Below are 16,083 nucleotides of genomic sequence, written 5' to 3' on the forward strand. Positions count from 1 at the left end.
AGTAATATTCCATTGTATATATGTGCCACATCTTCCGTATCCATTCATCCGATGATGGACACTTAGGTGTCTTTTAACCCTGAATATAATCCCATCTCTTGTTTAACTTTATTTAACCCCACATTTAATGATAGAACCCCTTTTCCACCAGGTATTAATGTTCGTAGGCAATGCTTTGGGAAATGACACATTGTGTTATACTTGAGTATGACAATGGTGGGTTTAAAAGGAACTTGGTATGCTTGATAGGAAAATTATCCTGCTGAGGTGAGGTTAGGGTCATGCAAAGGAAAGAGTTTCATTTGCTTGATAGATTTACACTGTTATTGGAAGACATAGGGCATATAAATTAAATAGTTTTATTAATAAATGAGTAGGGGATTGTCTTAGCAACCTGCCTAGAACTTATTAATCTTATTGAAGGGCAGGTTTTTTGAAAGACTGATTTCTCCTAAATAAGTGGTAGTGCAAATACACTAAATTAGGAGTCAAGGGCTTCTAGTTAGAGAATTGTTCTTTTCATGATACTTGCTAAGAACCTGGTAATGAAGCTGTTTTGCTTTTAGTTGACAGGGAAATTTGGGGAAAGACAAAAAGATAATTAAGCACAGAGTTAGTGTTTGATGATGAGTAATTAATACTGCTTCTGTGAAGTAGTAAAGATGGCTAAAGAGAATTAATTATTATGGAAATCTAAGCCCAGTTTTATGCAAGTGCCCTGACTTGAATTTGAAAGAAAGAGAAATACCACAAATAAAACTTAATGTGTGAACAGGAAACTCTGTTTTAGGATTAAAGATCTTTTATGCAACCTATGTGCATCTTAATGAGACACATCAATTTAATCAAAACCATAGATGGTCCTAAGGAAAAAGAATAATTGTATGCTGAAGTATGGAGTAAGATAAATACTCCGAAGGAAATTTACATAATTTTCAAGTCATTGTAAAAAAAGAAAAAGGCTTTATTGTCCTGTACCAGAAATATATGCAACAAATTTGACTGTTTGCAATTTTTATTTTTCTAGGTAATTACTGAATAAGAACATTTTAAATGACGATTAATTTGCATTTTTACTCTAATTTAAGCAAGTTCACGATTTAAATGCAGTAAGTAATGAATAATTAAGGAACATAAATAATTTAACATTAATCAAATATTCCTACTTAAAAATATGTCCTGCTAATTAAAAAATGTAGAACACTGCAAATAAAGACTACAATCTAAAGGTGGAAAGAACATACATATCAATGTCTACCCAAGATTTTGCCAGCTTCCCCATAGCCCGAAACTAAGAAAAATCACAGATCAAGAAATAATTCATTTTCAAAAATATTTTGAAAGTATAGCTTTTTCTTTCTATCTATGGACAGTTAGTCAAATCTATAACTACTATCTGTATATTAATGGAAGGAAACCAAATGTGGCAAACACCTCAACTTAAGAGTTCTGCCACTTACAGGATCTATGAACATTGACCCTTCTCTGTCTTTCAGGAAGTGAAATAATTACGCAAATTGTAAATCACCCATGCAAATATTAGATATTTAATTGGACCAGTCAATGGTACTTCCCCTGGTTCCCTCACTTACTGAAAGATAGTGAATTCTTAAGTTCCAATAAAGACAAGTTTCATTCTGTCATCTAACAGGTACTGAGACCCAGGTATATTCAAGGCTCTGTATTAGGTGCCATGAATAAGACAGCTCCTTGGCTTCCATAAACGTATACCGCATGAGAAGAGTAAATAATTCTTTGCAAATATAAGCAAGTTATAGATAAGGTAGTATGAAATTTCAGAAGCTACAATTTTTCCTTTAGGTTTTAATAACTGGAGAAAGCTTTACTACAAAGTGCCACTTATACTACGTCCTGAAGAATGGGTAAGATTTGGTTTGAAAAAATAGTAAGATAAAGGATATTCCGAAGGGAATAACAATTAGGAGGAAGGCTATGGGTGTGGTTCAGGCACTTTGAACAGTTCCTTTTAACTACAGCAAGGGTTGCCTAAGTCGGAAATAAAGTATAAATTAGCACACCCTCTTGCTACCTGAAAGAAACCCATCAGAGTTTGCCTTTTCGTTGTAAATTCAAAGCTCAGCCAGAATAAATTCCCTTCTTTTGAAGCAGCACAGATAGAAGTTTTCACCCAAACTAAATTTAACTGAATGCTTGTCAATGACTTATAACCTGGTCTTTAGCCCACACACCCTACAGTCTAGAAAACAGTAGATGAAATTGCACTACCATTTACAAACAGGCCGCTTTGAATCTGTTTTCCTCTAAGTAGCTTTGTAATTCTGCGTTAGACACCTGGGAGAGGCATTTCCAGTGCCCATTACGCGACATTTTTCGGTTCTGTTAATAGTTGGTTTGACTTTACATGACTGATCAAGAGGCTGACAGCCTTCAATTTATCGGCGGCTCCTCGACACAGACACAGATGTTTCCTCCTGGAGATTCAACCATCATCTCAAAGCTCTGGTTTGGCAGAATTAATATTACACATTTTAAGGTATAGGCCATGTTCCTGGGCCCTAGGGCTTGGGCCTCAGACACCCCAGCTAAGGCCAAAGCAGCGCGGACAGGAAGGGGGTACTCCAGGTGTAGGAATGTGCCAGCGCCCACGGGACCCGACGCTTCTCCCAACACAAAAGACGCCACCGCACCATCGGCCCCTGGGACTGAGCTCAGAAACCGCCAGGTGCTCGCCAAGCCGCCCTCGGATCTTCCCAACACCGCCCCCCCACTTCCGCTTCCGGGGAGGCGCCGCCTGGCCCTCCGGCCTTGGGGGCGGTAGTGAAAGAGAAGCCGGAAGTGGCCCTAGTACTTCCGGTGCGGGAAACTCCTCGCTGCGGCTCCGAGCGGGCTTGACAGGCTCGGTCCCTGCAAGTAGGTCTCTCTCCTGTTGCCTTCCTTGCGTCTAACCTTCCAGCTCGTTTGCCGCTGCCGTCCCGCCACGCCGGTCTCCGAAGCCGCCCCTTCCCCATGTGCCGGGGCAGGAGTCCGGAAAGCCAAGACCCGCTCGCCGGTACCCCATCATGTCCGAACTGACTAAAGAGCTGATGGAGCTGGTGTGGGGCGCCAAGAGCAGCCCCGGTCTCTCTGACACCATCTTCTGCCGCTGGACGCAAGGTACCCTGGCTGGACTCTGGCTTCCGGCCGCCGCTTCCTTTAGCCCCGCGAGAGTCGAGCCGTGACGCCTCTCGCGCCACCCCGCTCGCGTGCCCCGCACTCCGTCCCGGTTCCCCTGCTCAGCCCAGAAACGGGACTTCTAGAAAAGCCCTCCCTGTCTTGAGGGTTAGAGGCTAAGTAGGTGAACGGTGCCAGCGGGCCGCCAAAGACCCGAGGCGCCCCTGCCACTCCCTGGGCTGCCTTTGGGTTGGAGAGGAGGAGGGGGTGGCTGCCGGGCTGCAGCGGGTGACACTGAAGGTGTGCCCTGTGCCCCGGCGTCCGTTCCTCCAGCAGGGCTCCGGCCGCCTGGATCTTTACCCACTAACGAGTCTGGTCGTTTGGTCTCATTTTGGAGAGAGGGAAGTCCACGTGAAAGTCGCAGTGGTTAATTCCAGAAAGCGATTGTGTTGCTTGTATTTCAGTTAGGCGGGGTTAGGCGTGGTACTCGGTGCAGAAATGTAATGTTGCGGCTGCAGAGTGTTTGTTCCCTTGACCCGAAGTGTCCCCGGTTTTGAGGTGGTGTGGTATCTGTTCCAGTTCAAAGGAATATGGCCCATAGGACTTCCTGGGCCGATCTAATTACCCAGACAGGCTTTTGAGTTATATAAGAAGTTTTGTTAATACTGCGAGTAATTGTGAAATGAAAAAACACCATCTATTTATATTTATTAGTGATGATCCCTAACTCGTAAGTTTCAGTATTAAAACACAACGAGCATATTACTTCAGGTGACTTAAAAGGGACAATGGTGAGGTTGAGGTTAAGAGCATAGTGTTTGGAGTCAGGAGGATGAGTAATGGACGTATGTAAAACATCCCAAGCACACAAATAATAGCTAGTTAGTACTGTTACTGAAACATTTTGTTATTAAAATATTCATTTAGAAAATACCGATTCTCAGAGGGTTTGGGGGAAGTTTAGCATAGTAAATCTAAGTCCTTCGTAATGTGTATTTAGTAACAAAAGTTCAGGGTTTAACTTCCTTCCTCCCAGATACTGGTAAGAGCTGGTAAAATTAGAATCGTAATATATTACAGCCAGGTAGGTTATTTAGTCCATTACTCTTGTTCTGAAGATGAGAAAAATGAGTTATGAAGGGTTAAATGACCAGGCCAAAGTTGCACAAATTGATAGAACTGGGAACGAATTCCAACTCTCCCATTTCCTAATTCAGCCGTCTTTGTTGTTTTCCTTTGTGTGGCTCAACCAGGCATGTAATTAGTTTGGCTTTTTTTTTTTTTTACAGATTTAATTATGTCGCTTAACTAATATTTTCTGAAATGTTGGACATCCACATTTGCAGATTTTAAAATTTATTTTCCAGTTTGTCTTATTTATCCTAATAGTGAACAGCCCTAAAGTACGCAAGACTGTGAAGGATTGAGAAGTTTTCCTTCCTGTTAATTAATTAGTAATACAACACAGAATAAGGTGATATTCAGCCTCATTTATTTTAGTACTGTGATGCAGAGGCAAGGAGAATTCAGAGAGGCAGTTCTAATAATGGTTAAGAACAGGCTTTGGAATAGGCATACTTGGGTTCTAGGTTCAAGGTTTTTAGCTTACTTAAGCCTCAGTTTCCTTCTCTGTAGAGTGCAGATAATAGTAGTGCCAATCTTACAGGGTTGTTGTGAGGATTAAAGGCAGGTGAATTCGTTTAGGCGCTTAGCACAATATCTGACATGGAGTAAATGCTCAGAAAGGGGTAGCTTGATTTAAAAAGTGTTTAATTGTAAACCAAGCCGAAGTTTGCTCTCTGGCCATGCCCTGGCAGTTGCAAGAAGTTATTGTTAATTTGATGGATAATCACTAAAGGAGAACTTCGTAATGACATATGAGAATGCTCTGCCACCTTGTAGTCATACAGAAGTTCCTTTACAAGATTTGTTCAATCAATACCATTTCAAAATAAAGGATTATTTATTGCTCTACAGAGAGTGCGGTTGTATTGTGGCTACGTAATTCTTCAAGGTCTTAAACTGATCATGATTTTTAAGGCAACCAAATATGTACTTTTAAGTTGTCACCTCTGACTCAGAGGGATGTTGTCATCGATCTTGCTGTGTTAACTTTGTATTCATTTATCCATTCTTAGAGGAGGCAGAGACCATTGCTGACGATTGCTGTGGCCGTGACTTGGGATTGTGGGAACGGGCACAGGACACTGCTTTGCTGCGCTTGCCTTACTGTGTTCGTACTGTGACATCAGCTTTGGCTTTATTTCATCATCTATCTGTGCTTTGAATTGACAGCTGTAATCTCATTAGTCTTTTGGAAGCAAGTTATAGGTGTGAGGTGTTTGGGGTAAAGAGACAGAACTATGTCCAGGGATATTCCGTTTATTGATTGGTCATGTTAAATGGTCATGTTAATTGGTCGTGTTAAATTCCTTTGATATGTTAAACAGCCGCAGCAGTTGGGTTTTTTGTTTGTTTTTCTCTCTTTTAATTGCTACGGCAGTTTTAGATAATATGTTAAAGCAGTAAGTGCAAGAGTGGCATATAATATTTTTTTGTTCGTTTAAAATTGATTTGACAGTTTTAGATAATTCTCTTCTGCAAATACTTTTTCTTAAGAGAAGAAAAAAATAGGGTTTTGGTTTGGTTTTTTGTGTTTTTTTTTTAACAGTTTTTAGTTTAAAGGCAATAAGTCACATTATTTAAAGCTTTGAAGTTGTTTTGTTTTTTAACTTGGAAATTTACTCCCTACTCCTGCCTGCTTCCCTCCTGCTCAATTGCCTATAATACTTTTTAAAGAAAAGCGTATATTTTCTACCTCCTTATTTGTAAGCACATTTATCCTTCTTTCCCTTCTCCCACAAACTGACCAGTGTTCCAGACCTAGACTTGATAGGGTGGGAGGGAAGACAAATGATAGACATAATATAGCATAAGTTAAGCATATATACTAGAAGGTAGAGAAATAAGGAATTACAGGGTGAAGTAGCCTGGACGGGCCTCATTTTAAGGTGAGATTTGAGCAGACTATTGAAGTAACTGAGTTAGTCATGCAGGTATCTGAAGAGTGTTCCAGGCAGTGAGGATGGCCATCGTAAAAGACTTAATGACTTATGCAGAATACGTCTGGCTTTTTGTTCAAGGAACAGGAAGGAGGTTAGTTTGGCTGGAGAGGGAATGAGGGAACGGGACAGTGATAAAGATGGTGTAAGAAATAATATGGCCCAAATCACTAAGATTTTATAGGCCGTTGTAAGAACTTTGGTTTTTCTTCTAAATGAGATGAGAGGTCATTGGAAGGTTTGGAGCAGAGGACAGACATGACAGGACAGGTTTTTAAAGGGCTGATCTGACTGCTAAGTTTGAGGATAGACAGTAGTGTATTGAGTGAGACAGCAAGACCAAATGAGAGACAGTTGCAGTAATCCGAGGGTAAAAGACCATGGCTTAGACCAGGATAGTAGGAAGTGGTCACATTGACCTCATCCCAGCAGAAGCAAAATAAGAGTCATCTAGATCTAACAAAAGTAAGTGTTAATCTTATTACAAAGGCAAACATTTTGACATATTGAGAATTTGTTTTCTTTTCAGTACTGATTGTCTAGCCAGTGTTTGGCAAATGTTTTCTTTAAAGGGCCAGTGCCTCTATTGTCTCTGTCTCATCTCTGCCATTGCAGCAAAAGCAGCCCTGGATAATAAGGGCATGGCTGTGTTCCAAAACTGCATTTAAAAAACAGGCCAACCCTGGTCTAAATTATAAACTCTGAGAACCCATTTTTTCCTTTTCTTGGCCCCCTTCCTTCAAGTTTTAAGTTACTTCGTTGTTTCACCTAAAGATTAGCTAGAAGAGAAACCCAATTTGTCAGTTTACAGCAGTTCAGTGGTGTTTTGGGGTGGAGATGGGGAGGGAGCTGTAGTGGATTGAAATTAGACTTTTGGACTTTCCAGTATAGGACAATTTTTGTTATGTAATATGAAAAAAAAAAGATTCTAAGTAACTTTGGAAAAGTGAGGGATCAGTTAAAATATAAGCATAAATTGTATGCAGGAGTTAAAGCGTTTGGATTAAAGTCCAAAAGTATGATGTCTATTATAATGTGATTTAACATTTTACCAAAGTACTAAAATGATATGCCAGTATCGTTAATTTGTCTTCCAGAGTGAAGGTAAATTAATATTGTGGGTCATATCATTTCAGAGATTTTGTTGTTGATGGAATCCTTTTATTTCAAATATAGGTTTTACTTTCTCCCACCTACCTACATCATATGTCACCTAAAAACCAATTTTTTTAAACTCACAATTTGGAAGCTTATGTGACAAAGTTAATTTCTTGGTACTTTTGAGTACATAATGTGTTTTTCAGCTCAACGCATCTATCATAATACCTTACATCTGTATTAGGCTTTACAGGTTTTGAAAATCTTACTTACAGCAACCCCAAGAGGTAGCAAAGGATAAATGTATCAATAGTTATCCTCCTTTTGTAGATGAGGAAACTAAGGCTCAGTTCAGATTCCACTCAACCAGTATTATCTGACATATAATGACAAATGAAGTCTTTCTGTGGCCTTTTGTTAACATGGAAGGCTAGAACTATAGAGGCAGTAGTTGTCAAACTGGTTTGAATAATGTAAGTCAGTCATATGAAAATAAAAGACTGGGAAATTGCAAAGAGGTTCATGACTCAGGTTTAAATTAGTTATGAGCTGTAGAACTGAGAAAGACTTCTGTGTCTGTGGTGCTGTGGAATGTGATACAAAATCGTATATTTAAGTTTAGATGGCCTATTTCAGATCTAATTAGGAAAACAGCCATTTTGTGATAAGTTAATTCCTCTTAAAACTAGGAAATAAGATGCATATGAGAACACTTGACAAGAAAAATAACTACCCTAAACAATTCAAGCTCAAGTGAAACCTTATTGTAAAAGGGGGTGCCTACTTAGCGTTATCCTGTTTTAGGATAGAATAATTTCCATTTGCCTAACTTTATTTCATTTTTAACCTCTAAGAGCGTTTGTTCATTATCAAATAACGCACTCAAGCATATATACTGTAATTAAACGGAATTTGGCATAAAGCAGATCTGCCTAGAATTCTCTCCCTGGGGTTTTTATCTCTAAAGTACAAAAGCAACTTATCAGAATGCATTTCCATCTAAAAGCCCCACCCATGGATCTTGAAAATTGAGGTACATTATTAGTCATTTTAAGGAAGGCAAGAATCCATTACTGAGACCTGTTTATCACATACGCTGGAAGTTTGAAAGAGCCTAGTTTCACCTCTGCACTTAGGCCCAACACCAATGACCCTTTCTTCCCAGTAGAAGAGGTAGACGAAGAGCAGAGGCCCCTTGGCTTCACCTCTTGTTTCTAGATTGGCTCTCAGATTTGGTTGTCTTGATGTGATAACCAACACCCTCAGTTCTCATTTGTCCGTATTAAATTTGCCCCATCCACCATACCTATTTCTTATCCTGCATTTTTCTTATCCTCTATTCTGTTTCTCCCAAGGTGGTGGCGTGTGTTGCTGGGGAAAATTGTGGTCAGCATCAATACACATGTAGGAATTAAACCTTAGCTGAGCCCTTAGTATCTCTTAGTTCTTTATCCTGTCTGCTTTTCTTATGTGTTTTGGAATTAACATTCTCCTCAATTTTCTATGCCCTCATGCCCCCCACTCACAATCAGCAGCATCTCTTCCCTTCCTCTTTGCCTGCATGTCTAACTTGGAAGCCTGCTAAGATTTCCTTTTTCTCAAGTTTGTTAAACTCAGGGCCCTGTTACATTCTTAAAAACTATTACAGGCTTCAGTATGAAAAAAAAAAAAAATGAGGCCTGTGGCATTATTTTACATTTAAAAAAAACCTCTTCAGTGTCTAGCTCATAGGAAGACAGGTGGATTCTCCCACTTGCTTCTCCTTTCTGTCTTAACAATATGTTACAATATGTTGTTTCAATATGTTACAATATGTTGTTTCGGTTGAAGTATCTGCGGAAAATCCAGCTTCACACAGATATGCAGTTGGTAATACAGGAGTCTTGTAATAGTCTTTTCAGACAATTGTGGCTATTCTTCTTTGACACTACACCAAAACTCAAGAAGTGGTAGTTTCTTAGCGGTTACTTGAAATACAGAATCTGAAGCCACATCAATGAACTTTTCGTCCTCTGTTAAATTGAAATTCATTGGTTTGTCTTGTACTTTGACTGGATCTTTTACCCATGCGTTAATTTGTAACAGTGTGCATTGGTCATTTGGAAGTTATCGGTCTGCTGGTTCATGCAGATCTTCTAAATGTTAACACATATAGTTATACAATATCAAAAGTCACATTATTTCTGATCTTGTCAGAAAAATCTCTGAGTATTGAGAAGCTGTCAAGCTACAGTGCTGGACTTGAGTTTTCCAGAAGTTTAGTTGTTACCTGAAAGCTTGAGATTTATCACTGGCAGAAATACTGTCAAGTTATTTTCCTTGAAGTATCAGGCTCACTTCATTCACTTCTGAGAAAAAGTCTAAATAATCATAATTTGTTAGTAGCTCTTCAAAGTAAAAACAGCATTCCACAGAAAAGCTGTTAGTTCCGCTCACAGTTCAAAAAATTACACATGTGCTTTGAGAATCTGTCAATCATCGCTCAAGGTATGTAGCAGAGGTGCTTTATGGGTAGTTCCCATTTTGTCACACAGACTATTTTTTTAAAGTACATTGTATTCAAAGTCAAGATTTAATAAGATTAGCATTAGTAAGGGCTTTTTAAAGTTAAATTGGCTTTTTTGTGTGTTTGAGAGCATACTGTGGTGTTTCCTAGTACGGTGACTGCTGGTACAGCTTAATGTCACTTAATGTGTGCTAAGGCACCAGTAATGTAACCTGCTATTCATTTTGTACCATCGTTGTGAATATCAACACAGTGAAAAGGGCAAATATGTTAGTATTATAATAAAAATGATTTTCACCTCTAGCAGGTCCCCTAAAGGGTCTCTGGAACTTCCCGGGGTCTGTAGACCACACCTTGAGAACCTATCTTTATTCAGTCCACGACCACCACCACCACACCGCACTGTCTCAGTTCTTTCAGGACTTGGAGTCCTTAAACTCTCTCTTTCCCATTTAATCACTCTTTTCCTTCTTTTAAACTCATGCCCTTCCCTCTGTAAAATAGTAATTCTTTATCCAACTACCCTTCAAGCCATCATCCTTTTCCCCTTCACTTGTTTAACAAATAGTTTGCCTTTTCTCTTTCTCCTTGTATTCTGAATCACACTCAGCCCTTTAAAATTTGGCTGCTCTTCCCAGCATTCTAAATTTCTTTTATTAGTGTTCCCAGTGACATGCTTAATCCAGTATTTTCATTTAATGTTTTTATTCCACTCAGCATTTGTAACAGGTGACTGCTGATTTTTCCTTTCTAGGACCTCAGTGTGTTTTTTCTCTTACCTTTCAAGTCTTTGTCAATCTCCTTTGCTGATTCAGCGTCTGCTCACTTTTTTTTTTTTTTTCTATGTTAACCGGCTTCATTATCTGTGTTCTGCATGTTCTCATTCACTTTAACTGCCATGTTTAAGGTGATTCAACTTGCTATCTCTAATCCTAAACCCTGCCCTGGGCTCCAGACCCATGTTTCCCCAACCAAATTGTTGTTTCACATTTTAGAGACTGAATTTAGAAACAAACATCCCCATTATCTTCACTCCCAAAAATTCAGCAAGCATTTATTGATTATTAACTATATAACATACTAGGAAAACAGAAGTTAATAGAGCAGGCAAGGTACTTGTAAGGCAAGACAAACAAACAAGTGAACAATCATATAATTATAGATGATTATAAGTACTGGTTGTGCTGAGGGATGGTGGGAAAGATCTACTTAGATAGGCCTATCAAGGAATATCTCTCTGCGGAGTTAATACCTAAACTGGGTCTTTAGGGATGAGAAGGATTCAGCTATACGACAAGAGAAGGAAAAAGAGCATTTCGTGCAGAGGGAACAGCAAGCATCAAGACCCCAGGTAAAGACCTTGGGATGCTCTGAGGGCCTAAGATCACTGTAGATAATGAAGGTAAGAGTGAGCTGAGGGAAGGTGGGGTTGATAGATCATACAGTGTCTCTTAGGCCATGAAAAAAAGGAGTTTTACTGCAATTGCAATGAGAAGCCATTGCAGGCTGTGACAAAACCTGATGTCCGTTTCTAAAATATTTCTCTGGTAACTATGGTGAATAGATAAGGGGTGGGGTGGGAGTGGGAATGTGGGCAGAATGGGGGGACCTGGTTGGAAACTCTTAACAGTGTTCTAAGTGAAAGATGATGGTGGTTTGAACCTGAAGGTGGACTAGAAATGGGGTAGAGATATGTTTTGGGTCCTTGAACCAAGAGGACCTTACCTTAAGGTGAAGCCTTAAAGATAAGTCCTATTTTTTCAGAGAAAGTGTTAGCAGGTGTTTCATGCGGAGGGAACAACATGTTCAAAATGTAAGAAACCAGAGAGAAAATGGATATTTGAGGGCCTGGAAGAAGTTCAGCATGCCTAGAGCCTAAAGAAGGAGAGTGGCAAAGGATGAGGGAGGAGATATAGGCAGAAGCCGTACCATGCAAGACCATGTTGAGGAATTTGGATTCTGTCTGTGTCTGGAGTTCTCATCTGAGCTCTATTGGGATTATCACCCATAATGGAAACCTTGTGAGTAGATGAATTACACAGGGAGAATGCAAAGAAAAAAGATTCTAAAGCCAAGACCTGAGGAACATTAGCATTTAGAAGGAGTTGATCACCGCTCATACTGAGAAGAAACAGAAAAGGAAAATTTGGAACAAGATGTACCACTGGAGCCAAGGGCCAAAAGATCTTCAGAAGTCAGTGGTCAGCATTTCAGATGATTCTTTGGGAGATTCATCTGAAATAAGAAAGACTTGAGAAATAGCCTGTCTGGTCATTGATGAATTTGGTGAGAATGAGTTTGGTGCAGTCACAGGTTGAAAACCAAATTATTGTGGGTTGGGTAAATTAGGAGGTAAGGAAATTGAGACAGTGCATGTAGACAATTAGGTGGGCTTTGAGAGAGTGGTGTTTGGAGTTTTGGGTGGAAGGTGGTGGTGGTTGTTTCTATGGTCAAATGATTTTTTAAATTAAGACTTTACTTTTTAGAACAATCTTAGGTTCACAGCAAAACTGTGGGCAAGATACAGAGATTTCCCACATACCTCCTGCTCCCTCAACATGCACAGCCCCCCACCCCACTGTCAGCGTCCCCCACCAGAGTAGTACGTTGGTTATTACAGTTTTGAACCTGCGTGGACTCATGATTATCACCCAAAGTCCACAGTTTTCATTCTTGGTGTGGCACATCCTATGGGTCGAGACAAATGTGTAATGGAATGTATCCATCATTATAAGATCAGAGTATTTTCACTGCCCTAAAAATCCTCTGTGCCTTGTCTGTTCAACCCTTCACCCACTCCCCTCCTCTTGGCAGCCACCGATCTTTTTACTGTCTGCATAGTTTTGCCTTTTTCAGACTGTCATATGGTTAGAATCATATGGTATGTAGCCTTTTCAGATTGGTTTCTTTCACTTAGTAATATGTAATTAAGTTTCCTCCATGTCTTTTCACAACTTGCAAGCTAATATTTTTTAAATGCTGAATAATATGTACTATTTATCCATTCACCTACTGAAGGACATCTTGGCTGCTTGCAAGTTTTGGCAATTAGGAATAAAGGTACAGTAAACAATGTGTGCAGGTTTTTGTGTGTGGACATAAGTTTTCGACTCCTTTGGGTAAATACCAAGGACCTTTTGGTAGAATCTTGAAGAGAATTTTTTGTTTGTTTTTAAATATGTGAGATACGTTTAAATACTGTTTGAGAGAGAGATTGAAGTTGGTAAAGAGAGAGGAGGTGGGATGGAATGGGAAGCTTCATACTGTTTCTTATCTGTCCTGCTATCTAGTGTCTCAAGCTAGAAACTTCAGTCAGTTCTAATTTCTTATGTCCCAAGCCTTTCCCCACTTGCACATATTCATCAAATATTAATTTTTACCTTAGAAATACTGTTTGGATATAGTGTCTTCCCTCCACACTTAAGTTTCTTTTATTAGTTTGGCACTGTATAGGTGTGTTGAAACGGTCTCTTCCCCATTCTGGTCCTTTAAAAAAGAAAAAAATACCAGTATGATTGTATTACTCCTTTAATTAGTACTTGTCATGGTGTGGCCCTTCCCAGTATTAACATCCTGTCAGCTCTCCCTCCTCCCCTTTCCCATCTCTCCCGTGTGACTCCATACTGCCCTTTGGCTGCATTAACGTTCCCTCTGATCCATAAACTTGTCCTGCTCTTACGAAACCTCTTTCCTTTAATAAAGGTATTTTCTTTACCTGAAAGTCATTCTGCCACCCTTGCCTCTCTGATAAATTTCTGTTCAAGGTCAGCCTTGAAGTTAGCTGGTATGACTTGACTCAGATCAAGTCACTACTTTGTGTATCCTCAACACTTCATACTTCTGTTATAACATTCGTTTATCCCTTCATCTTAGTAATTATTTGTTCAGATGTCTGTCTTCACCTGGACTGTTGGCTTCTCCAGACTAAGGACTTTGTCGTTCACGTCATTTATGTATCGTAGATGCTTGGTATAGTATCTCAGGGTCATTAAATGTTTGTTAAATAAATGACAGAATTATGACCATTAGTGAAATTTCACACATTCCTAGCATGTTGGAATTGGAAGTGATCATTTTAAAGCTAAGTACACTGAGGCCTAGGGAGGTGAAATGATTTCCTGAAGCTTATACAGATAGTAACTCACTTCTGACTTCCGGCCCCAAGCTCTCTGCAGTGTGCCGGTGCTCTCTGCGGGAACTTGTACTAGATACTCAGTCAGTGCTAGTTGGGTAGTGTTTAAATTAAGATCGAACCAATATGGCCACATGCACTGTGTATGATGTTCTTTAATTTTTAGCTTAGAGAATGTGACTCAAAGATTGAAACTAAAAAAGATACTTTCTGAAAAGGGTCCTAAAATATCTATTTAAATTCAGTATGTAGACTGTCTAGTCTTCCTTTCAGTAAATTATTTAAAAATCAGATTTAGTGTCCTTTTACTGAAGGCCACACTTTATCTCTCTGGTCCACTTAGTGGGGTCCCTGGATGCAAAATTGTGTGTGTGTGTGTGTGTGTGTTTATGTGCATTTGGCAGGGAACCTAAGTTCCATATCTTTTTTCAAAGAGCTCCTTTATCCTCCAAAAAGTTAAGAACCACTGCACTTGACTGACTTGAGGATATTTTGCTGTTGTGATAAGTGATCTTTCTCAAAGCAAAGTACATTAAAACTTCTTTTAGCTACTACTTGAATTACATTTTTAATCTTTGCTACTTGCTTTCATTTTTAGGGTTTGTGTTTAGTGAATCAGAGGGATCTGCATTAGAACAGTTTGAAGGTGGCCCCTGTGCTGTTATTGCACCCGTTCAGGTAACATAGACTGCTACTTTACCAACTCCTTAGAGGCACGTGTTCAAACGTTTCATGCTTTACTTTCTGTTTTCTAATACCTGTACTCTGTAATCATGAGGCATGATCAGTTACCTCTTAACTTTTGTTCTTGTAAATTGCTTTAAATATCCAAAATAAAAATGATTTCAGAACATGAGTAGGTTACACAGCAATAGCCATTTGGCTGTCTTTATTTCCAAGAAAACATAGTAGGTGTTCTCTGACTTTCAGAAAATTTGGAGTTAATGATCATGGCATCTTTCTTATACAGTGATCTGTTGAGTAATAACGTTTTATGCCAAAGATAGTGACACCGTAGCAGTGGTACTATTTACATTTGTTCTATCTTTAAAAATGCTTTTTCTAAAAAGTTGAAGATGCATTAATATTTTCATGGCCTAAAACTTTATCAAATTTTAAAATAAGTTGACAGTATATACTGTTTTAGGCTCTAGCTTTGGTCTTTAAAATAAAATTAGTAGCAACCAATTTCAAACGGAATCCCCAAAGTAAAAAAAAGATTTTTTCTTTGGGCAAAAGGTAGAGTGAATCTCAACGTATGTATTCGATTTTGAATCTTTATGTGTTGCATTGTTTGAAATTCAGAGGCTGATTTGCTATAAACCATTACGTTATTAAAATGGAGAATTGAATTTTCAGTTTGCTATAATATTTACAATGTCTAAACAGGAGTATAACTTTAGAACGGTTATAAAAGAAGCTTGAATTTATTGTTTGTTTTAATCAGCACATTTTGAAAATACATATTTAATGTGGTATTTATTATTCATTGGGCATAAAGAATGTATTCCTGCACTGTTAGCTGCAAAGTAAATTTGTCTCTCAAACCTTATACTCCATACACTTACATTATTAAATTTAAAATGTATTTTCTGAAGGAGAAAAAAAGTTTTCCTTTATGGTTCATTCTAAAATATATCCTTTGTAGGTCGTTGTTTTATTTCTTTGAAGAGTAAAGTTGATACATTTTTTTCATTAGTAGATTTACAAAAAATATTTAAGAAAAACTTGAATGTTTGAGCTTTGCCTGGGGATTCCAGAGTATAAAGAATAAAATTTAACTATAAGTTAGTTATGAGGCTGTTATTTTGAGTAATTGAGACAGATTTTGGTTGCTAGTAGGAATCTTACCTGAATTTGAAGATTACTTGTCCTGTTCATATGCATGTTAGATTATATTAACATAGACCCTCTTGGACCATAATAATAATACCCTTAGGGTCTTTATTGCAAGTCTTTGAATATAGTTAAATCAAAGTAAACCACAGCAGTTTCATGTTTATAAAATTTAGTATATTTCCAAAATGGTAGTTATTTTTACAAGTGGGGTTGCTATGTAACAAGGGTTAATTGTAATGTTCAAAGCCGTGATGTATCTTTGAGGTAGTAATTTAGCTTCATAGTCATATAAATGTTTTCATTCATAGAAGAAT

At 38.6% G+C, this 16,083-nt stretch overlaps 1 protein-coding gene across 3 annotated transcripts in view; it reads left to right on the forward strand.

The window, feature by feature from the left end:
• The first annotated feature begins 2,804 nt into the window (after positions 1 to 2,804).
• MINDY3 (MINDY lysine 48 deubiquitinase 3) overlaps positions 2,805 to 16,083 on the forward strand; it is a 95,156-nt gene continuing 81,877 nt past the window's right edge. For 2 of the 3 annotated variants that reach the window (XM_089906377.1, XM_022580580.2), the window contains exons 1-2: positions 2,805 to 3,135; positions 14,529 to 14,608. In XM_089906377.1, the coding sequence (XP_089762503.1) occupies positions 3,042 to 3,135; positions 14,529 to 14,608 (174 nt within the window). In that variant the 5' untranslated portion in view covers positions 2,805 to 3,041. The remainder of the gene's footprint in view (positions 3,136 to 14,528; positions 14,609 to 16,083) is intronic. The other variant, XM_022580579.2, reaches the window with a different exon arrangement.

Source organism: Delphinapterus leucas, chromosome 2, assembly GCF_059928025.1.
Source record: "Delphinapterus leucas isolate spDelLeu-1000000601 "Yukka" chromosome 2, BTC_Dleu_Yukka2, whole genome shotgun sequence".
Taxonomy (NCBI): Eukaryota; Metazoa; Chordata; class Mammalia; order Artiodactyla; family Monodontidae; genus Delphinapterus; species Delphinapterus leucas.